Consider the following 27,598-nt stretch of genomic DNA (forward strand, 5'->3'; position numbering starts at 1 on the left):
AATAAAAAGCTTTCTTTTGAAAATTTTTAGTAAGTTTATATTGATACGCTTATATAAAACTTTTTTTGAACCTTTATTATAAGTTTACACTTTTACGCTTATAAAAAGCTTTCTTTTGAACATTTATTACAAGTTTATATTTCTACGCTTATAACCAATGTTCCTTTTCGATTATATTACGCTTACTTTCAAGCGTTTTATAAACAAAACATCAACGTTTTGTAAGCTTAATGTTTATAATTGAAAACTTAAAAAAAACTTTCTTTAAGTTTATTTTGCTTGTTGGGATGTGTCTACATTAGACTGCATCACTCCCCATACAAAAAAAAAAAATCGGTACTGATTTTTCACTAGAATTATAAAATATATTATAGTTTAAGACTTGCAATAAAATATTAAATATTTACGTGACCTATAGCTGATTTCTGTAACAATTCCCTACCAAGGCGAATTCATACAAGAATTCGCCGCCTTGTTCTCTGCTGCTAATGAGTAGTAGAGAATGACGTATATTCTCTACCAGTAGAGAAATAATCGGTAGATAAGAGTTACAAGAAACGAGCTACTCGATCGATTTGAAAAGCTCCAAAAATTTAATGAATTTGTGAATAAAAATAGTCTTTTAAGTCTTTTTTGAGAAAAATCACCTCAGATGACAAATCAGTTTAAGCTTAAAAAATTGGAAAGGGATGGAAATGTATTTTCTCACCCTTCTTATTTCTTTGCAAATAAGCTCATTGAAAGAGAAACATAAGATAAACCAACCTCATTCCATGATGAAAAAAAAATGTTATTATTATGATTGCGTGGAACAAAATTTTAATATTTTTAAACTTACACTATTTTGTCATCTGAGGGGATTTTTTTCAAAAAATCCTCTAGGAAAATGTTACTATTCATAAAGAAGTGCATTTTCGGAGGTATTGTCACATCGGTCCAGCTCACGTAAATCGTCGATGTTTTTGCAAAACCGCCCATCGACCAGTTGCAAAACCGCCTAAATCGCCGTGTGACAAAAATGAGATTTGGTAACCCCGAACTCCATGCATCGAGATTTATGCATCGAGATTTATGCATTAAAACAACAGATTTGTAAAACAGAAGAGCTAGAGAAAATACCGCCTATCAAAGTAATGCCTTCAAAGAATAAACCGTTTTTTTGCTCTACTGTAAAATTTGAGTGCTGTAAGATAGGCGGTTTTGCAATTGGGCGATGGACGGTTTTGCAAAAACATCGACAATATTTTTCCGAAAAATTTTGGTGGACGTCTTCAAATGTAATGCATTTTGTAATCCCGGCAGAAAACCCGAAACTTTTTATGGTGATGCAGTCTAATGTACATACATATGTATCTTTGTGTCCATATATATGTGGGGAAAAACTGCACCTTTGCATAAATTCGCTAGCTATTTCATTTAGTGATGGCACATACTGTTTTGCCGTCTGCGGTTGTAGTAGTATTTGTTGTACCTCTTGTCGGAACAGCGCCCAGTTTTTGCCATGTCTAGGGAAATACAAATTTATTGCATTACATTTACATTACTCTTCATTTCATACGTTAATGCATGTATGTATGTATGTATGTTAGGACTGGGAGTTCTATCCGTTTTTTTTTTAATATCGGTATATTCCGGTTATTCGAATATTCGAACATCTGCTTAAAAAATTGGAATATCCGGATATTAACCGGATATTACTGGCTATCCGGGTAGGAAAAGAGAGCGGATATCAACCGTATATCCGTATTTTATCCGTACGGATATCCGAATAAGCGGATTGTCCCAGCCCTAATATATGTACATTTATGTGGCATTATGTTTGTTTGTAGATATACAAGATAAACGTTGACAGTTAATTTGTAATACACTTTCTTTTTTTGCTACTCTCTTCACACTTACACACCAATAAGTCCAGCGATATCACCAAAGAAATCGTACCGTAATTTACCTTTGTAGTGCTTGAGTGAGGGCATTGAGGGTCTGTAAGTGTGGAAAAAGAAATGTTAAGAGACGTACATATGTATCTGTGCCAGTTTTTTTTTTTTAAAGCAGCCTAAGTCGGGATAACTCACAATTGGGTTTATATTATAGTGTTAATCTTTGGAGAAAACCCCTTTGATCTGTCTTTTCCTTATTTTAATAGTGTTAACTATAACAAAGTTATAAGGCTTTATAAAATACTCGAATGGATAAATGTGGCATTCGTTAAAAAAAAAATTGTCTTCAACAATATTGTTATGTCATTGTATGAAAAATGATTTTATTAGAAAAACTTAATTATAGTTGTTTGAGTACTAAAACATCATATTTATTTGCGTTTTCTATTTATTAAAAAATCCTAATTTCACTTAGGTTTTTAACCGACTTCCAAAAAAGGAAGAGGTTATCAGTTCATCGGAATATTTTTAATTTTTTTATTGTTTTAGTTTTTATTTTATTTTTTATGTATGTTACCGCATAACTTTGGACCACGCCAACCGGTTTCGATAATTCTTTTTGCATCGGAAAGGTAGTGTCTCAGAGGTGGTCCCATACTAATACGATTTGGTTTTTTGCTTAAAAGTTACTTGTTTATGTTAAGCTAAGTTAATTATAAGTGATATTTCGGTTAAAAAGCCTAAGTGGAGTTAATTTTGTTTTTCGATCGCTTCAACAAAAGCCCTAAGTAACAAAATGATGTTTTCGGCCGCCAAAGATTTTCTAATATTTTCCACTTACACTTAGAAAATCTATACTTCTCCAAGTTTCTGAGTGAAGTTAATGTTTCGGGCAGCTATACACTCTGGCCCGATATACAATTTTCAAGTCAAGTCTAAATCCGCTGAGCCGTTTCTGAGTGAACAGCACTTATTACACATCTACCGGCCCAGTCCTTTAATTTGACACATCATTTTGAAATTCGAAATAACGGTACTGATCTGATGATCTTCACAAAAAATGCTGTTGATAGATACTACTTTTCGAATAGATGGCAGCCCAAATGAAAGTTTTTTTCAACGTTTTTTTTTTTTTTAACTTATGTTTGGCAGTCATATTTTAACATTTTACTTAACTTGGATATGAGTTAAATAAATTGGAGTTTTCACACAGGTGGCAACCCTGTAAACGTATTTTTAAACTTGAATTGTTTTAAATATATTTTACCTGATATGTATCATATTGCAATTAACTGTTCAGTTAGTTGAATTTTATTTTTAAACACGTAGAGTGGCTCTCCCAAACACAGTTCAGAAAAAAATAATTTTCAAAACCATTTCGCTTGATACCCAACTTTTAATAATTCATTAGTAAATAATTTGAATCTATCCTTTTTAAAAGGTGGAAACCCTCTTCAAACACCTCAAAAATTTCTATAAGTTCAAACTAAAGATTTCTTAACACTCGTTTCTTTGGCACTCATTTTTTTAATATTACATACGACTTGTGTATAAGTTAACAAATTTTGACTCTTAAACAGGTGGCAACTCTTTGCAAAATATTTTCAACTACTATCTCCTTAAACCTGCTCCATCTGGCGGTATTTCTATTGCCTTAAATTAAATTTAAATTTATTTTTTAAAACAGGTGGCAACCCTCATACATTTCGTTTAGAAATAAAGCCTTTTCAAAAGCATTTCGCTTGATGCCCATAAATAGGAATAGTTTATTTATTATTTAAATAACTTGAATTAAGTTTTTTTTAAAGATTCGGAAAATTAAAAGCTTACTGCATATCCACAGGCCAAGCCCCTTAATTCGACATCTCATTTTAGAGTATCGGACGAACGATGGATAAATTTAATTAAGTTTTTTAACGGTGCAGATCTTATATCCTGGACAAAAAATGCCTTGGCGTATTATACAGTGACTCAAACAAATGACCACGTGTTGATCTTTTTTTAATATTCGTAATGTTTTTCGAGCTAAATTTTTTTGTTATTTTTCTTAAATTTTCCAAGCTTTAACCAAAATCATATAAACCACAGTTTCAGACTTTACTAAAAATTGAGGAAAATTCAGCGTATTTTAATCAAAATTTCAACATTTTAATCTGAATCTTTATGACGTTTGTAGGTATGCAGCTTTATAGCCCATACAATTATAGTCAAAAGAGGTGCAAGTTTCAACCAACTAAAACATCTCGTTAATTTTTGAGAATTTTTTTTTTTTGTGTCGGGTTTTTGGACTTTTTTCCATATAAGCATGAATTTCTTATGAAATAAATGCGTATTAAGTTTGAAACTGTAATTTATATGGTTTTGGTTAAAATTCGGTCGAAAATTGTAGAATAATAACAAAAAAATTTAGCTCGAAAAATATTACAAATATTTAAAACAAATCAACACCTGGACTTGAATAGGCGACAAAACTGTAGAACCGATTTTTTTCTAGAAATTCTGATTAAAATGTTTGAAATTTGGTGAATTTTAAAAAGTCCCAAACATTAAATTGCAAGGTTTTCGTTGTGATATCAACTATATTTCTGTGAAACAAAATAAATGGACAAAACTTATAAAGAACTAGTCTTCGTAATTATGCCCACCTGGAACAATTTCAAGGCCAGTTACTGTTTCTACGGAAAAATTTTACAAGAATCAGTGGGCGTTGTGCCGCATAAAGTTGCTTGAATTTTGTTGTTGTATTACTATTTGGTAGCCAAACAGAGCTATGTATATGATTTCATTGTTTTCAAAACAATGTGGAAGTGTTAATTAGTGGAGAAAAATGAAAACCAAAACACTGCTGATTTCTTATACATACACACAGCTAAAGCCAGTTCAATTTAGCAATTTACCAGTATCTTAACGTTTTTGAGTGTATTTACGAAATGTATCGATAGCACCTCAAGAAAAAAAAGTGAAAATTCTTCGACTGAAATCGAAAGTGCGAATTCGCGTCAAACGGTTGAGGTTAAGCTCTAATCATAAAAATCAACAAACAGAAATTTGTCGGCAACAAAAATCAACTATTTAGTTAAGTGTTAAATATTTGAGCACACTTATGCGTATTTGAATTGATGATTCGGACAAGTAGTACAATAGGGAATTTCGTCACCATTGATATCGCAGACGAAAATTAGGCCTGCCTTTTAACCGATATGAATGGCAAAAAATATGAGGTGCCATAAAAAACATTACTAAGAGCATAGCATATACACTGCCGGCCAAAAGTATTGGCACAGCAAATTCTTCACAATATATATGTACAAAAATTTGTTTCTAATATTTTTCCGCCAAATTTTTATAAAAAATATGGTTCAGCAAAAGACAAAAAAATATAATTCCTAAACTTTGTGCAAAACTCGGGAAAACTCAGCAAATTTTCATGCAAATTTTCAACTTTTTAATCAGATTCTTTAGAATTTTTTTTGTGTGTGCGGTTTTCAAGCCCATTAAATTCTGGTAAAAAAATGCAAGTTCGCTTTGATTTTTGAGAATTTTTTTTTTTGTTGAAAGTGTTTTGCATTTTTTCCATACAAAGTATTTTCAAGCATGAAAAAAAAATTGCCAAAAATCAGCGGTAATTCCTAGCTACTTAAAACTTGTGTTTTGTTATAATAAAATACTCATACAAAATTCTAAAACATCTGATTAAAATGTTGAAAATTTACATGAAAATTTTCTGAATTTTCGTGAGTTTTGCACAAAGTTTAGTGAATATATTTTTATGTTTATTGTTATAGAATGAACCATATTTTTATAAAAAAAAAATGGCGGAAAAGTATTAGAAAAAAATTGTTGCATATAATGTGGAAAATTTGCTGTGCCAATACTTTTTGCCGGCAGTATACATAGTTACATAAAATGGAAATAAGCTCATCGAAAAACGTTTGCCTTCATTTATAGCTCATTTTAGTTGACAGATGAACCGCAGGCAATATTAAAATGAGGCATAACGTAACCTCAAAAATATATGCAGAGACCCATATTTTTACTACAACTTAACGGTAAGGCTTTCGCTTTATTATTCATCCACCCAAATTCGGCTCGTCTTAACAGCCTCCACCTGTCAACCGTCTAGGCTCAATCAAGCAGATGGTTAACGTGCAACTGCTCACGCGCGCACGCCGGTGATATTGACTTGACGCACCCATTGTGACGTATGCGCATGTGCATTGCCTATTTAGGTTGTCAAGCATTACTGCATGCATACATCCATATTAACGTCTTTTGTGACTTCCCTGTTTCAAGATTTACGATTCTAAGACGATTTCATACACCCATTTGCTGGCACCGTTAAAGAAAACTACGCACAAGCAATGCCGAACGAATGCGCTTAATAACTCAAATTTCACACGCATACCGCGCGTAAGCCATTAAATGTGCTAGGTATGTACATAAAGGTGGTCAAACAAAAAATGTCAAAGATAGTTTTCGGGGCAGCTTCTAAAATTGTTCCTCTTGTCGAAGGAGGTGCTGGCATCAAACTTTACGATTTTAAGCATACATTTAGAGGATGCTCGTAAAATTTTATTTTTTACTCTATGATCCATATCGCTACATAAATGAAAAGGTGTTAAATCCACTTTTTCCAATTTTGAATTTTTTGTAGCAGAATGATAGATAATACACAGTTAATACGGCATTTCGGGTCTCCAAAAAGTTTTCAAAAAATGGACTTAGCACCTTTTCGCCTTTAGGTAACGATAGATTAACCAAAGAATTGGTAAAGCAACCTGATAATGTTTCAAATTTAAATTAGCTGAACAAATATTACAGGCTTCAGTTGTCATGGCAATAGTACCTTTTTATAATAATCTTATATGTCAGTTTCAATTGGAGACAATTAAGGCGTGCCGCACAGGTGGCAAAGCTCAGATTGCCTTATGAAGACGTCTTAACCGACTCCAATCGAGACCAAAATTTATATGTGATATCTGAGACTGCGGTATTATTTTTTTAAGGACCGCCCCAATGCATATACATATACATATATGAATGTTATATCACTGCTCAAAAGTACTTAAGCATACGTATTTACATACGTGCATACATAGTTGCTGAGGTATTGAGGTTGCATGCAAGCTAACTGAATTATGAGTTATGAATGCGGCAATTCTTTATGAATATTTTTTTTTTTACATTTAGTGCTTTATTACAACATCATTTGTTTTTATTTCGTTTACTTTCTTTAATTACTTTTATTCGTTATATGTAGCACGCACATGCTGTGAGCAATTGCTGGCTCTTCACTCAGTTTCAATTTCAGCTTAAAGATGAGCCGGCGTCATTGCTACCTTACTTGGTCTTGTTAAGGCGGCAATGGAATTCAGCGCGTCATAGCCATCAGCTTCGGGCTATTTGAGAATTTTGTGCTGTTGTTGTCTTATTTGATATCGTTTACACTCGTAAAAGGCAATGAAATGCGATTGAATTTCAAGTATTTTATGCCAAAATTTTATAACAAAACATTTTTGTTGACTTATTGATAAAACAAGATACTCAAAAGCATTGAGACGGTAGCTTTTAAGATATACATACATACATACATACAAATTAAAGCTTCAGGAACGAGGTAAAGCACATCGAACACTTTTTCTGCCACTGCCCTGACTGAAGCATCTCTTATCGGTTGCCTAGCGGACTAAGAATCCTTGAGTATTCACAGCCTTCTCCTCTGTGTACGGGATAATAAGGATCTTTTACTTGACAGCAGGTCACGCTAGTGATATCTCACAATGAACATTCTGGCTGCCGAACTATACAGAGTAGCAGTCAACGCGTACCTTAATCTAAGCTATGGTGAATCCCTAATGCGAGTTGTTTGTTACCCCTAAAAGAAAATAAACTTTGCACAGTACATTAATAAGAATGGTAAATGCACTCGCCTCGATAAGGTAAATGACAAGGATGAGTTTTCCCACTTTTCTGTATTCTTTGTTCTTTCTTCAAAATTTTTTATCTACTAGGCTGTAATATATGAAATGCATTATGTTTGACATCGTATCAGAAAATGTACTTCGAAATGTCCAAGTATTGAAACAAAAGACAAAATACATTTCTAGAAAAAGAAATAAAGTCAAAGGACAGCAACATGAGAAAAAGGACTGTCCTTGGAAATAAATAACGGATGGTCACCGTACCTATGTTCAACATGTCGTATGAGTAATATTCATATTCATTTTATTCATTTGAACGATAGATATGAACGCATCGCGGCATATCTAATAAATTTTGGCTATTTATTATTATTTTTTTAATAATTTTTCTTACTTTTTTATAAAAATATAGTTAATTTTATAACAAAATCATTATAAATCCAAGTTTCAGGCTTGGCACAAACAAAAATGTTTCATGAAAAATCTCACAGTTTTTGTTCGAAATTTTGAAAAATTTGAGTCTATCCATTTCTACAGGTTTAGAAGGCTTGCTCTCAAAAATATTTGTTAGAAGGTTGCCACCTGTTTGAAATTTTTAATTTGCTTTCATTGATAAGGTAAATTAAAAATTACAATATGGGTATCAAACTCAAAAGGTTTACGAAAGTTTACTGCAAGAATATTTTTGTGTAGAGTTGCCATCTGTTTGAAAAATTTTATTTAATTATTGGATAGATAAAAAGGGAAATGTTTCAATACGGGTATCAAACTAAAAAGGTTAAGAAATTTTACTATCGACAGTAATTTTGTAGCGGGTTGCCACCCCTTTGAAAAATTTTATTCAGTGATAATAAAGTGATAAGATAAGGCAAATACTATATTAAAATACCTTTGAATAAAGTGCACCATATTCAGAGTCTGGTTATAAAATTATAAATTCCATTTACAGGGTTAAATATTTTCGTAAATATATTAACTAACACCCACAATTATAAAAAATTAAGTATGTTTCATAAATCGAAACTCGGTTTGAAAATCTCTTTTCATAAAGCTCTTCAAATCTATTTTATTTTATATGAATGAAGCATTAAAAGTTTTGGGAGGGATATTTAGTAATTCTTCATAAAAAGTGTAAATTTTTATTGAGACTTTGCAATTTTTTTTTTTAATTTTTGTACAAAGTCTGAAACTTATAAAACTATTGTTATGAGTTTCAGACTTTGTACAAAAATTAAAAAAAATCTACAAAGTTTTAATAAAAATTCACACTTTTTATAAAGAATTACCAAATACCCAGCGTGCTTCACTGCGCCTTAAAAGTACGTTATATAGTTTTTGTTTTAGAATGAATAATTTGTTTATAAAACAAATAATAACCAAAATCAAATAATAAAAAATAGTCAAAACTTTTCAATGAAGGGTGACCTTATCCTTATGTCTGGCACTATATTTACATAAACGCTATTCAAAAGCTTGCAAAACAATTAGGTAAAAGTACATTTTCTGCTTAATTTATAATTAAAAAAAGGTTTGTAAGCGTAAATTTCCTATTCCTTACTAAAATCAAATGAAAGCATTAAATTTCCTTAATAAATAGCAGCAAAATTTACTCATTTCCATAAAAATCATAGACTTTTATGCTTAACAAATCTAGTGTAAATATCCTTTAAAAATGCTTCCTTTATTATTCTGTGTTCTGTGTTAGCATCAAATCTTAAATGCATACTTGCAGTTATTGCCACACGAATGTATAAAAGCTTGTATACAAGAGAGCTTTCCTTAGCGCTCGCTCGAAGGATCGATGGATAAATGCAATTCACGGCAATGCGTTTTTAATTGAATGTCTAATTATATTTGTGCATAATACTCGTACATAAGTACATATGTATGTATGTACATTAGACTGCATCAACAAAAAAAGTTGGGGATTTTCCGCAGGAATTACAAAATGTTTTATATTTGAAGACTTCACCAAAATATTTCGGAAAATATTACGATTTGTGTGAGCTTCACCGATTTCAAAATACCTCCAAAAATTGAGTTTTTTTATGAATAAAAACTGGGTTTTAAAAGAATTTTTGGAAAAATCTCCTCAGATGATAAAACTTTTTATGTTTAAAAAATCTGCTTAAAAGTATTAAAAAATGCTCAACGAAATCTTACTAATGAGATTTTTGATGCTTTTTTTGGACTCTCATCAAAGATTCGTTTACGAAAAACTTGAATACCTCAGCCAAAACTTTACCGATTTATGAGATATCATTGGAAACGTATTTTCTCATCCTTTTCACTTCTTTACAAAGAAACTGATTCACGTTCCAATTTGTTCAAATGCCAATACATTTGCAAGGAAATATAAGGTGAGAAAATACTTTTCCATTGATACCTCAATTGTCTATATCGGTGAAGTTTTGGCTGAGTTATTTAAGTTTTTCTTAAACCAACCTTTGAAAAAAGTTCAAAAACAGAATCCCAGATCTCATTATGAAGAATTTTTGAAGCTTAAGCTGTTATCTAAGGTATTTTTTAATGATTTGAAAAACTTAAAAATATCAATTTTTTTGAGGCATTTTCAAATCGGTCCAGCTCACGTAAATCTTAATATTTTTCCGAAATATATTGTTACAAGTCTTAAAATATAATAGATTTTATAATTCTAACGGAAAAACAGTACCGATTTTTTTTTTTGTATGGGGGTGATGCAGTCTAATGTACGTACGTTGTGCAAAGAAAACTCAGTAACTCAGCAGTAGGAAATTGCATGAGAGTGCGTGTTACGGACTGAACACACATATAAATGCTGGCAGGCTGCATGCAGTTTTACTTTAATTGCAAACTATGGCTGTAGTTTTCATAACTGTACTTACATGTATATACCCTGCAAACCATTTTTTCAGAGTATGTATTCTGAATTGTAGAGAAATTTTAAAGAATTCGTACAGATCTCACCCGGTGTTTTGCCGAATTTTCTAAAATGAAATAAACTGTGCACACTTCGATTCTTTAACGAAATTTCGGAATAAAATCGGTAAAGAAATGAAAATAATCGGGCATGTTCTGAAATTCGAAACTTTGAAATCGACTCGATTCGCCAAAGATTTTTCAATTATATCTGATGAAAAGGGTGAATAATTTAATTGAAAACCGTAAAAGAAGTAGCGGCGATATGAAATACATCATTTTAATGCGATACTATTAAATTTGTGGGTTAAAAACCTTTGAAAAAATTATCGAAATCGAGTCGATTTCAAATTTTCGAATTTCAGAACATGTCTGAATGCTGCTAAATAGTGGAAGGATTTCTTGCAGATTTTTTCAGAATTTTATTTATTTTTCCTACAGAAATTTCTTTACAAGTTCGTATCAACTACTTCATACAATTGTCTTTGAAGATTCGTAAAAGAATCGTTACAGAAATGAGATACTCCTAAAGATTCCGTTAAGGTTTCGGGAACTTTGGTTTGCAAGGTATATGAACATTCACATACATATGTAGTATGTATGTATGTATGTATGTATGTATGTATGTGTTTGTATACCACCTTCTATGTGAATATGTATACTCTTATGTATGAAAATAAATTTCATACGTTTATGTTATGGTACAATGCTGAAATTTTTTTGAAACATCTGTTAAAATACATTTATGCGTGTGTATGTATATATGCTTATTTATACTACTACACAACTTTCAGATGAACGTGAATTCATATCCCTGCAGAAAACAATTATCTATACATATAATAAAATTGTAACAGGTCGATGTCTGTACATTATAGATATTAAAGAAAAATTAATGTGGGGGGTCTTTTTTAAAGCACCAGAAGTCAAATCAACCATTTTTAGAATTTTTGTCTGTCTGTCTGTCTGTCTGTCTGTCTGTCTGTCTGTCTGTATGTTTGTTCGCGCATCACTCGAAAACGAATGCATGGATTTGAATACAGTTTTCACCGATGCATTGCTAGAGGTCTAACTTAAAATTTAGGAAGAAAAAAAATTAGAGAGTTGCCACCTGTTTGAAAATTGGAGTTTAAGTAAATTGATAAGAAAAAATTAATATTGCAATATGGGCGTCAAAAGAAAGAGAATGAAGAAGGCTTACAGCCAAAAATATTTTTTTAGAGTTGCCACCTGTTTAAAAATTTACTTTAAATTTGATTTATAAGATAAGTTGAATATTGCAATATGGGTATCAAACTGAAAGGGTTTAGGAAATTATATTGCCGAAAATATTTTTAGGGGGGGCTGCCACCTGTTTGAAAAATTGTATTGTATTAAATTGATAAAATAAATGAAATCTATATCTACATCTATAAATCTATACATATAATAAAATTGTAACAGGTCGATGTCTGTACATTATAGATATTAAAGAAAAATTAATGTGGGGGGGTCTTTATTAGAGCACCAGAAGCCAAATCAACCATTTTTAGATTTTTTGTCTGTCTGTCTGTTTGTCTGTCTGTATGTTTGTTCGCGCATCACTCGAAAACGAATGCATGGATTTGAATGCAGTTTTCACCGAAGTATTGCTAGAGGTCTAACTTAAAATATAGGAAGAAAAAAATTAGAGAGTTGCCACCTGTTTGAAAATCGGAGTTTAAGTAAATTGATAAGAAAAAAATGAATATTGCAATATGGGCGTCAAAAGAACGAGGCTGAAGAAGGCTTACAGCCAAAAATATTTTTTAGAGTTGGCACCTGTTTGAAAATTTACATTTAATTTAATTTATGAGATAAATTGAATATTGCAATATGGGTATCAAACTGAAGGGGTTTAGGAGATTTTATTGCCGAAAATGGTTTTAGGAAGGGCTGCCACCTGTTTGAAAAATTTTATTGTATTAAATTGATAAAATAAATGAAATCTATATCTACATCTAGATATACATATAATAAAATTGTAACAGGTCGATGTCTGTACCTTATAGATATTAAAGAAAAATTAATATGGTGGGTTTTTATTAAAGCCACAGAAGCCAAATAAACAATTCTTAGAATTTTTGAATATCTGTCTGTCTGTATATTTATGCGCATCAGTCGAAAGCATGGAATTGAATGCAGTTTTCACCGTTGTATCGCTAGAGATTTAGCTTCCAATATAGAAGAAAAAATTAGAGAGTTGCCTGTGTTTAAAATTTCAGTTTAGGTCAATTGATACGGTAATGTGAATACTGCAATATGGCTGTTAAATGAAAGAAATTTACAAAGGCCTACAGCTGAAAATATGTTTGTGGAAGGTTGCCACCTATTTGAAAACTTTAATTTAATATAATTGATAGCATAAATTAAATATTGCAATATTGGCATCAAACTAAAGACGATAGGAAATTTTAATCCTGAAAATATTTTTAGGGGATTTGCCAACTGATTGAAAGATTGTATTCATTGAAATTTGTAAAATAAATGAAATATTGCAATACGAATATTAAACTAAAGAGGATTAGGAAGCTTACTTTTGAAAATATTCTTGAAGCGGGTTGCCACTTATTTGAAAACTTTAATTCAGTTAAATTTACTATATAAACTAAGTGTTGCCATATGGGTATCAAACGAGAGTACTTGAGAATAATAAAATTGCAACAGGCCGATATCTGTACATAATAGATGATAAAGAAAAATTAATAGGGGGTTTATTAGATCAACAGAAGCCAAATCTAAAATTTCGGTATGTTTGTCTGTATGTTTGCAAGCGCATCACGCAAAAGCTAATGTATGGAATTAAATGCAGTTTTGCTAGAGCTCTAATTGAAAATATAGAATCCATTTTTTTTTTTGTTTTAGTCGATCGCCGATCATTATTCCTAGGTATTTGAACGTATTAACTTTTTCCAGTGCGTCGTTGTTTATATTTAGAGTTAGCAACGCACCGTTCTCAAAATTTCGCCTTGATATAACCACAAACTTATTTTTTTTTTATTTCTGTTTGGAAGGGTTTTCGCTAAAAAAAATTTAAACTTTTCGTTGTTGCTGCCAAAAAAATTAAGAAATCTGAGACGTTACGTTTTACAATTTCATACAGTTCTCTTTACAATGCATTTCACTAAACTACTAAACGGCTGCATCGACTTGGTTCATATTTGGCAACACGTTGAAAATAAATATTCTGACCAAAAATTTACTCGGTATTTAGCTCGGGATATTCCTAAAATTCTTATACAGACTAAAACGTAAAAAAACAATATATCACTAAAACCAATTACGCTGGGGAACTGAAACTTAGCACTGATGCATATATTGCAAATGCATTGGGAAAGGGGGCGTGGCTCCTTCCTTCCATGCAAACTGAACTTCTCATATAGGTTATGTCTGGAACTGCTTACGCTAACGTCCTGAAATTCTACACAGCTACATATGTTATCAATACCGTAGTTATGGCGAAAAGTGATAATTATTGGAAAGGCTGGATCGATATACATTTACGTAAACGCGCAAGTATCACTCGATTGGGAATCATTTTCTCCTAGATTTATAAATCCCATTGAACTATTCTAACTTTGTCTTTAATTTTCAGTAAAGTAAAATTTTTGTGAAAATTTTGAAGAATTTTTTTAAGTTTTTCACAAAGAATGGAGCTTTGCTTTTACGAGTTTCGCTATAAACTGTCCTATCTACATACCTATTTGCATAAAATGATAGCCGTTTTCGTTGTTCGGAATAAACTCAAAAAACACTGAATAGAGGTCCGTCAGATTGTCGGAGGTTATCTTACATACATATATGGTCCAATTACATGCTACTATAAAACTCGCTAGGTGGTGCTGGAGTAGAGTTATTTATAAAAATCGTATTTATTAACCGATTTCGTTCAAATTTTAAATGTGAGCTATGTACCTGTATGATAGAAAATTCTTTTCATAAAAATTTACCCGATTAGTGCCGCTGGAGTTAAGGTAGAAATTCATAACACGTATTCATTTTATGGTAAGCAATGGTTTTGCAGAAAATAAGCCCAATGGATGGCGCTGCAGCCGAAATGTATAGAAACCCCGTGTGGTTGGTCTGCTTTGGACCTATGTTTAAGTTATACGAATTTAGTTTTCAAATGTTTAAATGAAGCATGGGGTTAAGTTTTTCTGACACCCTCATGCACGATCATGCGGTCTTGCATCTACCCTGAAATCAGTTCATAAATTTTACCACGAATTGTAAAAGTGGTGAATTAACAAGGAAAGATCACCGTAGGTATATCAACTGCTTCATTTGAAAGATACTTAAGAGATCACACTACTCATTTAGCTATGTACCGGAAAACTTTTCATCCTATGGGACAGCGAGGATTCTTGGCCTTCCTATAAAGAAAATGCACTTCTGTGCTCTTGAGTTTCCCTATAAGAACTTTTATTGGCATACGTAAGATCATACAAAAAGATTACGCATGATTGGCAGAGATCTCACAGGTGAAAATAAGACCATCAGTAAAGCTCATGACACCAAAAGGGATTGGTATTCCATATGGTATCACAGCGTTACTACTATTTGCCTATGTGTGAGGAGGATACTGCGCCTTAGTGGTTTCAACTTAAATCAAAAACTTTGACTTTACAGACTAATTTTGTTTTTAAACGCTCTTTTGCATTGGCTAACGCAAAAGCTCTTATTAGGCGCCGCGAAGTAAGCGGGCATTGGCTAGTCAATTGATAAAAAATAACCTATTTGTAGTTAGCTTTTTGCGGGATTTCTTTAAAATAAATATATAACTTGTAGTTAGCTACAAAAAGCTAACTTGAAACTAGTTGACAAGTAATGCAGGAGTAGTGAAGGAGATTGGTTTCTTTAAACGCGTTTTTATTTAAATATCCTGCACTTCGCAAATACTTTTTCGAATTTAGGACAAATAAAAGGAAGATCGAAATTATTATATTATCATTCGAGTACGAATATGGGACCCGCTACAGCAGAATATGGAAATGTAATAAAATGAAGTAAATAAAAATAAAAAATAAATTAAAAAATAAAATAATATATTTTATTTTACCTATTGATATTTTATGTCCACAAGTAGTTAGTTACAAGTTAGTTATATCAAATACTTTTGAATACATCTAATGCAGAGGTAAACCACCCTTGACTATTTCGCGGCCATCGCCATAGAAATATAGTTAGTTTCGTCAAAGAAAATATACAGATAATAAATGACTTTTAGCTCCTTCCTAATCAACTTAAAGTTAGCTTATAGTTAGATACATTTCCTGCAGGGATGTAAGTATAAGCAGTCCCTTCGGAATGTGATCAATCATTGAAGGCCATAGATAAGGGAAATCAATGCTGCACGTCACACTTCATCAACACATACGAACACATCTGTATTAATACATACCCGGTGAGAAAAGTAATAGTTCATTACATGCGTGATAAATAATGTAATATATTTCTTATAAGTTCTAGATTCTATTACTGTTTAATATGTAATCAGCTTTTTAATGTATCCAAAAAGTCCCAAAAAATTAATATTAAATCCACTTTTCGTTGGACATCGTACTGATTCGTTTTTCGATTGCTATACTATACATTACATTTTCCTACTGGGTACTTACATACATATTTCGTATGTACGCACTAAATATTCGAGTTGTTACACTTTAATAGAAATTCCAAATGCTTCATCTTTTATTTTGTAGAGAGATCTTGAAGCCCTTACAATTTAATATTTCCTGATTAAAATGCGTGGTTTCTATCCGATTTCAAAATTTTTAAAAAGGAGCTTAAGGAGGCCCAGATCGGTTAAGTGATTTCCGAGATACATGTTTTTAACGTAAGTGGAGAAGTCCAGGACGATTTGAATTTCAAATGTCATTTAGCGGTGGAAGAAGGCACTCACAATCCGAATCTGTAATATAAGTGTATAATTTATAAAAATGGGCTTCTGGTCAATTTAACTTATTTCCGCTTGAAACCGGGAGTCGGTAATATCACCAAAAGATAGACATCCCCTATTTGGTAAGTCATATTTTTGCGTTATTGAATAAAAAAAACATTTGTCGCCATTTTGGAGGGAGTGGAGGAGCGGTCTAGGACACCCTGTATACATTATATATACACTTGTGGTTCGCTGATTAAGTTGACACTTAACTTTTATTTTGACCAGTTTTGTTTATTTTTCTTTTCTTTATTTAATGTTTCTATTTTTTTTTATTAAAGTCTGGCACAACACATAACCAGCACCTCATAAATCCACCTCTCAAACTTCGTACAAAAGTTATAAAAATTCAACAAACTTTAACAATTACACCCAAATATATTTTAAACTTTGTATTACAAATTTTTAGAAAAATCGCGTTGATGTTGTTGTGCATTTTCTTTCATATTAAATAATCAACTATGATTTTTAATATTTTGAGCCTAAATCTGGGACATGTTTTTAGTTTGTTAAGCAAAAATTGTTGTGAAGCAAAATTTCTTTTGGCAGTTTTTATGCAGAAAATAGCCGGTAACACAGGCACACAGAGACAAAGAAGTTTTACTAGAGATACTACGTCACAAACTGCCGATAAAAGTGATGAAATTATATAATTTGTATGGAATTTATAATTTTATCGCGCTCATAGATAGTTTGTGACGTTAAATGTATCGTTTTCACTGAATCCGATTTTGAAGTTAGTCTTGCAAGATTTACTAAAATATATGAGATAAACTCCAAAAAAAAACAGCTCCTAAACCAAAATAAGAGAAAAATGTCGAGGCTATCTCATAAATTCGTGTCAATCTCTCAATTCCAGCTTCAGACTCGGATTCAGCGGAAAAAATTTTGAAATACATGTACTAGCGTTGTGTATCGGCCTAAGCTTTTTTGATTGGTTGTGTAATTTTTGCCTTCCTTTTTTGACATAAAGATAATAGATTGAAATGATTCATGGTTTTACAACAATTTTCGAAATTATGATATCGGATTTCGGATATCGGAATCCATCGGGATTTTTTTGCCACCTTTTGAGATTTTTCTTAAAATTGTCTTGTTTTATTCAGAGCTTTTTGAGAATTTTCAGTTTCTGTGATACAAATAAATCTTAAAAAAAAAAAAAACAGTAATAATGCGTTCAAATTAAAAAAAATTGTTAAGTACCCAACCTGGCTAAGTACGTAAAGAAGCTAGCATTTTTAGGCAAGGCTTTATTTTATTTTTATATTGTCAAAAAAAAATGCGCTTAACTCCACCGCAACTACATTTCGATATACATACATATGTATGTTTAACTCCGTAACCGATTGAAATATCTCTAGCCTATTTTGTGTATTATACCTGTGTGGCATGGTTTCCTCCTTCTTAAAAATATTTCGAATTTCATCACCATCGTAAACGAACAGCAAATCCGGATGTCCTATTAAGCCGCCAACTTTGACTATTTTGCCATAATTTATGTGCAATTCCTTCATGACCTTATCCAAATCTTGTATGCGATATTGGCCTGAAATAAATAACGACATACATATTTTTCATATGCTTTATGCTTTGTGTTTCAATATTTCATTTTAACTCACCAACAAGCGGCGCAAAACGCCATGAATTACCCAATACTGGCATACCCCAAGGACCTGGCACGGCGGAGTAAGGACGTGCATGCACGGCGGCTGGTGGTATGCTGTCGAAAGAAATTTGAGTAAAATACATGTTTTTTATTTTCTATTTTTTATATGACATACTATAGAAATGTGTATGTGCATACCTTGTGGCAGCTTCTACGGACACGTGTGCTGTTTGTGCTCCTGCTGCTGCTGGTGCATTGATCCTTGGTGGTTCATGCGTTAACGCTTCTGGCAAGGCTACAGCAGCGTTTGGTATGGCTGTTGCAGCAGCCGAAAAAGAGGTACGCTTTACAAGCGCTGTTGTAGTTTGACGTAAATGAGACATAACACTGTGTTTGTGGCTATTTTTTTTTTGATTATTTTTGTTTTGCTGAAAATGAAAAACGAAAGCATTGGGGATTCAATAATGCTGTAGTATGCACAAGGATTTGAAGAGAAAATGCGAGTGCCAAGAAACGAATGCCCTATTGCCCTTTTTCTAATTCGAAATATTTGTAAATGACTACAAAACTAAATAGGCCTTGGCCTAATATGCGGCATTAATGATTGAAGAAACTTCTTGTCTTTATTAGAGCAACAGAGCCCAAATCAATAATTTTTGGAATTTTTTTCCTCCGTCTGTCTGTATGCATGTTTGTTCGCGCATCACTCGAAATTTAATGCATGGAATTGAGTGCAGTTTTCACCGATGTATTGCTAGAGGTCTATTTTATAATACATATAGAAAGAAAAAATTAGAGAGTGGCCACCTGTTGAAAATTGCAGTTTAAGTAAATTGATAAGATAACGGTAAATACTGCAATGTGGCTATCAAACGAAAGACGTTTAAGAAGGCTTACAGATGAGATAATTTTTGTGTAAGGTTGCCAACTGTTTGAAATTTTTAATTCAATTGAAGTGACAAGATAAATTAAATATCGCAATATTACCCAATTTAAAGAGGTTTAGGAAAGTTTGCTGCCGAAAATATTTCTAAGGGGTTGCCATATGTTTGAAAAACTTTAGGTTTTTATTTAAATTGATAAAATAAATGAAATATTACAATATGAGTATTGAATTAAAGAGGCTTAAGAAAGTTTACTGTTGAAAAAATATTTGAAGCGGATTACCACCTATTTGAAAAATGTAAGTAAAATTGATAAGAAAAGCTAGATATTGAATTAGTAAACCCTTGAAGTTAGTGTGCGATATTTAGACTCGAGTTAAGAGACTATAAATAAAGCTCCCATGAGAAAGACGATAATTTACCTACTTTCTTAGCACCTTCGAAAACTTAACTTAACTACATTACTAGCACGTAATAAAATCCAATTACAATATGCAATTCTTTCTTATGGAATGGAAAAAAATGTTTGAAACTACGTACTTGTAAGGGATTGAAAAAGTAATAAATTCCTTTGCTGTAGATTGAAGGAACTGAGTAGCAATTAAAATTCCTTGTAGACGTTTCTACTTTCGTTTCATAAACAGACTCGCTTGATGTTTACTAGTTAGTTGTGACAGTAAGGGGGGGGCTTCTACTGTTCTACCCTGCTCAAAAGTATTACGCTGATCACATCTATCCCTGGAGCTTTGTAGCGGTCGAAATATTCCTACGCCCAGCTGGCAAGACCGAGTGCCCTCTGCCCTTCGTTATCTGTAAAGATACCTGGATTTTATAGCTACTCTAGCTAAGCATTTGGGAAGCTTTGCAACTGCAAGGGTAGACGGGATACTCCCATAGGAGGTTTAGCCATGGGCTTAATATAGTATGTATATGAGCTTCTACTATTAATTGGTTTTCTTTATTAATCCAAGATTACTTAATACTATTTGAATCATTCCTTTTTGCCTATGATAGTTTATAAGTACATACATATGTATGTTTGTATATGGATTCATACAAATCGCTCAGTATGTCGCTAGTTTAGTAAATTTGTAATAGCTTATGTCGCGCAAATATAAACGCGCCAAACAATGCTCAGACAAACCCAAGCACTTCCCTCCGCTGTCTGCATAAATAGTAAATTCAAAGTAGCCAACAAGTCGTCTATCAGAAATATGTACGTAATATAAATATTATAAAATTTGCTTTTAAGTATCATTAATATCGTCTAAATAACCATTTGTCAACATCATCAAGCAACATCAACATCAACATCAACATTTTCATCATCACCATTTGTACAATTTCTGCAATTGCAATTGTTGACAACACAAATTTGCACCAGATGCCATAAGCGTGAAAACTCACCTTTACGGTAATCGTATGTACATATGTACATGCTCGTATATATGCATGTATTTATATCTGTTTTAAAATGTTTGGTATGTATGTATTTACATTCAAATATACCTAAGCGTCGCTGCAAAATATTTAAGTATTATGTTATAGTAAAATTACTTATTTGCCAACTTTATAAATTTACGACAACAACAGCATTATAGCATGCGCATACATATGTATGTACAAATGTAGTTGTTAGTGGTAAATGAAGCTCACTTGATGTGAAACTAACTTTTAAAGTTAAGTTTATTTTCCATGGCCTTGACTGACATGCGGCATATAATTAACACTTTGGGTGGCAGTGATCCCCATTTGTCCATCTGTACAAAACTTTAATAAATTATTTGTGAAAATACTTAGAACATTGCCGAACAGAAGTTAGTTTAGACTCCGCGGGTAGGTGTGAAAGCTTATTTGATTAAGTGCTTGTCACATTTTGTTGTCATTTTCTACTTTTGGGTGTGTACAAGAGCGTTAAGGCTGTTTAAAAAGTTCCATATAATCAGGTATTTAAAAGTTAATAACTTTTACAAATACGTTGGTATAGCATCACGGAATGAAATTCTGAAACCAAGCAGTGGAAGTATAGGTAATAAAATCGTTCACTGATCTCCTATTAGGTGCAATTATACACGAGGTGATAAAATTTCTTAAAAAGTGCACTTAGCACCTTTTCACCTGTAAGCAGTACATTGCTTTTCTTCACAAACCAAACTTATATATACACATATGTATATACGTATATTTCTACATTAAAGTGCATCACTCTCCATACAAAAAATCAGTACTGTGTTTTTTTTCAGAATTGTAAAATTCCGCCAAAATATTTCGGAAAAATATTAAGATTTACGTAAACGGGACCGATTATTAAATACCTCCAAAAACGAGTTCTTATAAATCAAATAAGCCGTAATAAAAAGTGCGCATAAAAATGTTAAAAAATGTTAGCAACGGAATCAAAATAATGAGATTTTTTGAGATATTTGGAAAACAAAAAATGTGTCAAGAACTAGACCTCAAAACAACAACTGAAATTACTGAACAACTCTTTTTTTTTTTTAGTGAAACATCCAAAAGAATTAGCTCATTCGTGTCATCGGAAAAAGTAAACAGTGATTTGTACGTGGAGGAATGCTTACGTTTGCATGAAGAATCCACTTTTTATTTGGCCTGACCAAGCAGCAGCTGTCGGCCGCTGTGGTGTTGTGGTAAGCAGTGCGCGCTTCCACTCCGCAACGCCTGGGTTCAAGCCCTGGTCACAGCAACATCGCAAAATAATATAGAAAAAGGTTTTTTCTTAACAGCGGTCGTCCCTCGGCAGGCAATGGCAAACCTCCGAGTGTATTTCTGTCATGAAAAACAGCTTCTCATAAAAATACAATCGCCGTTCGGAGTCGGCGTAAAACTGTAGGTCCCTCCGCTTTGTGTGACAACTTCAAGGCGCACGCCACATATCGGAGGAGAAGCTCGGATTCGTCTTTCTCCAAAATCACGAAAGGATGTCTAGCTTTCATATGGTGATTAAAATGTCCATGAGGGCCATCAACAATGATGATGGAAACTCGGCAGCGCCTGCATTTGATTTTCTTTTCTTCAATATCGCCTTCAAAATGCGACCAAATTGCGCTTCGTTTTGTTATCTGCGAAAGTCTTTTGTTAAAAAACAAATCCGAAAAACTCAACTCAAATATTTACTTTTTTACACAAATTAAATGCCTTTTTAGCTTGAATTCCGATCATATGTTTCATTGTGCCCTTACAAAAAAAATCGAGATGTCTTATCTGTTAAATCATATACTTACATTTCCATTTTTTTGTTGGAGTGTTGACAAGGAAAAATTCAGTTCACTTTAATGAACGAACTAATGAATAAGTTCGATTAAAAGAGCTGGCTCTGTCGTTCTTTAGTTCAACAGCTCCGCAACCCTAGTGCGTATACACAAAATGCCGAGCGGGTGTCGAGCGAAGAAAGGCGGTGCGAAACGAGCCTTGAGGTGTTTACACTAACAGCCATACCTAAACAAAAGCGATTTTGACGAGGCGTGAAGTTGGCTGCAGGAAATGACGAAATACAATTTTCGTAGTTCACACAAACAAACATATGCTTAATGTTGGTGTTATTTCTTCATTTGACGTAAAAAAAACAATCCACCAAACTGTGATAAACTAAGACCGATCGAAAGATATTGAGCTCTCATTAAAAGGCAAATGAAGGTCACGATAGAAGTGACCACAGAGCTACAAACTTAACACAAAACTAAATAATAATAATAGATTGGCGCTTACACATATGTTAGTGTTTGGCCGAGCTTCTCCTTCGATTTGTGGCGTTCGCCTTGATGTTGTCACACAAAGGGGAGGGACCTACAGTTTTACGCCGACTCCGAACGGCGATTGTATTTTTATGAGAAGCTGTTTTTTATGGCAGAAATACACTCGGAGGTTTGCCATTGTCTGCCGAGGGGCGACCGCAGTTAAGAAAACCATTTTTTTTCTAGATTTTTTGCTTTGACCAGGGCTTGAACCCAGGCGCTGCGGAGTGGAAGCGCGCACTGCTTACGACTACATCACAGCGGCCGCTTGCACAAAAGTAGTCTCCAGTATTTTTGAGGGTTGAAGACAAGACCGTAACAACACTAACTAATAAGCGGGGTTCCAGAAAATTTTAAACTTTGTATAGAAAATGAAAGTTCTCTTTTACCATTTTACCCGAATTTGTTTTAAATCTACAAACCAAATGCTTTAGTTTTCGTAAATCTGACATATATAGGTATGTACAATTTTCCTGGACCCAGTCCTTATGCATAAATAAAGGGGAGTCCTATAGTGGTTTATTTTGACAAATTCCAAAAATTAACAAAAATCTATTATCTCGGTATATTACTGGTTTATTGGAAAAAGCAAACTTTCCCATTATTTATGGTACTCGATTTCATTTATGTGGCTGACTTCGCAGTAGCGCAACCAGTTAACACAGTTTTCCCAAGACCGTGGTGACGGTTTCTAGCTCTATTTCACGAATGACTTGCTCGATAAAATAACGCAATCTCTTTTTTTTTGAAAATTTACTTGCCGAGCTGCGCTAAAAGGCTGAAAATAAACGGAACACATTTTTAACAGTTATTTCAGGTTTACTTTTTTCGCGCTAAACCACAGTCCTGTCCTGTCCTGCCAGTGTCCTGATTTTTCCTTCGACTCATCTGGTCACCCTACCTTAAACGGTCCGCATCCTGGGCTATATGCCTACATATGGCCTCCATAACCATATTGCACTCTTGAGTCGTAAAATTCTCCGCGAAATTCGGGGAAATCGTTAAGTCTTTGTAGCATACTCCTCTCACCAAACCATAACTGTTTAAGAATGATTACCTCATGGATCGTTTAGATGAGTATTTTTAGCTTCTTGAGCTGTTGTCACTTTCTTTGCGATTTCGGTGTGTTGTCTTCCCAGCTGCATTTATCGCCCCTCCTTAACCAACAACGCGTGAAAGCCGTATTGGAGCCCTGTCATTCACTTAAAACGATCCTTAAAAGTTTAACTAAACTGTTTGAATATTTGTTCTAATTTTTTTGTCAGAATAAGCATCCTACTATCTATCTTTTTGGTCTTTGACGTTAATTTTTTGTTTGGACACTAAATGATTTCTTAAGTAAAACACTTCAAAAATGCATCACCCCTAAATGGACCTTAAGCCAATTTCAAGCACTACTTGTAATCATTTATTACAACTTCAAGGCACTCAGCATTTTTTCTTTTTTGCTTCATTTCAGCACTTAGCAATATTTGTGATATACATATGTACATACATAGATATCAATATTTAACTGAATACATACATTTACAAATATGGTTTGCAATTTTGTAGGACACTCGAATCTCGAACACGCTCACAACAGTTGGCGGTGGTTCCTCACTTTGAGATGTAGTGACACCAGCAATTTACAGTTTTCATATATTCCTTTTTATTTTACTAAATATGTATGTCTTGTCTTTGTCTCACTGTACTTTTATTGCATTCGTTCAGGTATAACAATTTTGATATGTAAAGAATTGCAAAGATTTAACACAAAAAACACCACACACACACACACTCACACGTGAAAAAAGCATTGACAATAACAACTCTTGCAAATGATTTCACACTCGAGTGCACCGCTGGCGAAGGCACTCAGCAAAGGCCTTTTTTGTTGCGCTAGTAAAGTTGGCAGTAAGTACGATTTAAGCGATTGCAACAAGCCAAGCTGCTACGAGTACAATCCAAATTTGTATTTATTTTTTTTGTTTTTTGTAAATTACACTTTTGCCAAATTGCCACACGAAATTGGATGTTTAGATTTTTACAATTTTTATTGTGCTTGCGATATCACTACATTCGTTAAATTGGTCCGTAAGAAAAATAAAGAAATAATCGCCAAAGGTGGTTGCACGTTAGGTAAGCGTGTGGCATGCAAACTCAAACGCGAAAGAATTAATAAGATACCCTGAATGTTACTTTAACTAAAATACTCGAAACACTTGTTTCGTGAAATGCGCGCGCCAAACTAAACTTCGCCGGAGGTTTGCGTGCGGTCTTATATGAAACCAAAACCAAAGCTAACGATATTGCTGCTGATCGCATTAAGCTCAGCTTAAGCAAGGCTGCATTAACAGCGTTTCCATTGAGCAATCCAACTATCACACAACAACTACATAAAATACAATATAAGTTAGCTGAAGTGAGGTTGAAGGGTTTAGGCTCTACATATAGCCGCTGTGTGCTCGGAGCTGAACTCGTTAGTTTTACGTGGTTTAATGCGCACTCGGAAGCGAGTTTCGTATATTTCACACCTTTTCCGTTTCCTATTCAATGCACCACACTTTTCTCTCTTTTTGTGTTGCCCCTTTTAAGTGTAACTCAGACTTACAAACATACGTGAGTTTCGCTTCAAATTTAAAGTAAAAGCTAGTAATAATTTTTTATTTCCACTAAGCAGAAAATTTAAAATTTTGAAGAAGTCATATTTAGCCCTTGGCTTGGCGTGAAAAAGTTCTGCATAACCTAAAAAAATTTAAACGTTTTTGTTGCAAGTAAACACTATAATTGAGCCGAGAACAGACAAAATTTCCAATTGTCACTGTCCTACCAAAACAGCCAGAAATGGCAGAAGTTATGAAGAAGTAGCAATTGATAAGGGTTGCTTTCCATTTCAACTTGGGCAGGCTTCTAATCAATTCGCCGTAAATACATATATACATAAATAACACAAAGCAACACATGGCAAAAAGTTGGAGGTGATGGGAATCGTACCAACTGCGTTCAATTAAGTTTGCCAAATGATAAACAAGTACCGCATGATTTGCAAAATTTGGTTACCATTTTTTAATATGGATTTTAAATTTTTAGGTAGGCAATTTTATAGCTCATTTTATTTAGGTGCAATAAAGTACAAGTTTCATGTGGCTAAGAACTGACACTGATTTGGAATATTTTTTGTGCTGACATATGTGAACTGATATTGTGTTTCGCGGGAATAAGCATGCTAGCAAAAGTGGATTTTATATCGACAAAGAGTTGACGTTAAGTTATTTGGACTATATTTTGCAAGTACCTTATCAGCTCCAGCAACAAGTGCACTTTTTTTTTTGAACATAATACAAACGAGTCCCCAATCCAGCAAGAATTATCCATCACTCTTCTTCTTCTTTTTTGGCGCTGTAACCGCCTAAAGCGATTTTGGCCGAGTTCAGCAAAGCACGCCAGTCGTTTCTCCTCTGTGCCAACTGACACCAATTGGAAACGCCAAGTGAAGCCAAGTCCTTCTCCACCTGATCTTTCCATCGCAGTGGGGGCCTCCCTCTTCCTTTGCTACCACCAGCGGGCTCCGAGTTGAATACTTTCAGCGTCGGTATCCATTCGAACGACATGGCCAAGCCAGCGGAGCCGCTGTATTTTAATTCGCTGCACTATGTCCATGTCGTTGTAAGGCTCATACAGCTCATCGTTCCATCGTCTGCGGTACTCGCCGTCGCCAACGCGTAAAGGCCCGTAAATCTTCCGCAAAATCTTTCTCTCAAACACTCCAAGAGCCGCCTCATCGGATGTTGTCATTGTCCGTGCTTCTGCGCCATATACCAGCACGGGCATGATGACTGACTTATATCAAAATATCACTCAAAATATCAAAAAATTATCCCGCAAAAATTTGCAAATTCTCTCCATTTTGCGCTCTCAAGTTTTTAGTTATAGATAATTTTTTGGTATGTGTGAACGCGATTTGAATAAAAATCATGATTATTAGGACAAATTTGTGTAATTTTGTCGCTAGATGAACAAAACTAATGTAACGTCACAATGTACGTATCCTTATCTAACAAATATCATATAAATTTAAATTTGAGATTTTGTATAGAACTTATAATAACTCCAATTACAAGCATTTTCATTTTAGTTTCTAAAATAATTTTTGGAATGCAGTTTTATAGCTTACAAAATTCTAATACAATAAAGTATAAGTTTTAGGTTTCTAAAAAATCGCGTTGATTTTTGATATTTTTTTTTTTTGCTGACGGTGTTCTGAAAAATTACTTTGTATGGAAGAAAATGCGTGATACCGTCAGCAAAAAAAAATTATCAAAAATCAACGTGATTTTTAGCGACTTAAAACATGCACTTCATTATACTAGTATTTAGTATGCTATAAAACTGCAGACCAAAACTTATTCTAGAATTTAAAATTAAAATGCATGGAATTGGGATGAAAAGTTTGTGGAAATTTTATAGTTTTTGTACAAAGTCGGAAATTTAGATTTATATGATATTTATACCTTTATATAAAAATAATGAACCTTAAAAAAAATCAAAAGAAAAGTACTCAAAACTGGTAAAAATGTTGATGTGCTATCTTTAGTCGCCGGGTGTATGTATGTACATAGATTTATGTACATGCATGCAAGCTACTGCATTTTCTGCTCCGCATAGTCGGTTTTGTAATTTCACATTAAAGCTATGATTGCAGTTTCCTTAAGTACT

General features: G+C 33.3%; 2 protein-coding genes across 2 annotated transcripts in view; one reads left to right on the forward strand and one right to left on the reverse strand.

Annotated features, from left to right (window-relative positions):
• LOC118742682 (probable cytochrome P450 49a1) overlaps window positions 1-18,688 on the reverse strand; it is a 28,185-nt gene extending 9,497 nt beyond the window's left edge. Inside the window, exons 1-5 of the mRNA XM_036474935.1 lie at window positions 18,463-18,688; window positions 18,278-18,378; window positions 18,039-18,204; window positions 1,900-1,980; window positions 1,389-1,505 (exon numbers count right to left, since the gene is read on the reverse strand). Of these exons, the coding sequence (XP_036330828.1) occupies window positions 1,389-1,505; window positions 1,900-1,980; window positions 18,039-18,204; window positions 18,278-18,378; window positions 18,463-18,647 (650 nt within the window). The 5' untranslated portion in view covers window positions 18,648-18,688. The remainder of the gene's footprint in view (window positions 1-1,388; window positions 1,506-1,899; window positions 1,981-18,038; window positions 18,205-18,277; window positions 18,379-18,462) is intronic.
• LOC118742685 (G protein alpha o subunit) overlaps window positions 1-27,598 on the forward strand; it is a gene marked incomplete in the record, with an annotated part of 381,368 nt that overhangs the window by 52,630 nt on the left and 301,140 nt on the right.

This window comes from Rhagoletis pomonella, unplaced genomic scaffold (assembly GCF_013731165.1).
Source record: "Rhagoletis pomonella isolate Grant_MI unplaced genomic scaffold, Rhpom_1.0 Rhpom_scaffold_00007, whole genome shotgun sequence".
NCBI lineage: Eukaryota > Metazoa > Arthropoda > Insecta > Diptera > Tephritidae > Rhagoletis > Rhagoletis pomonella.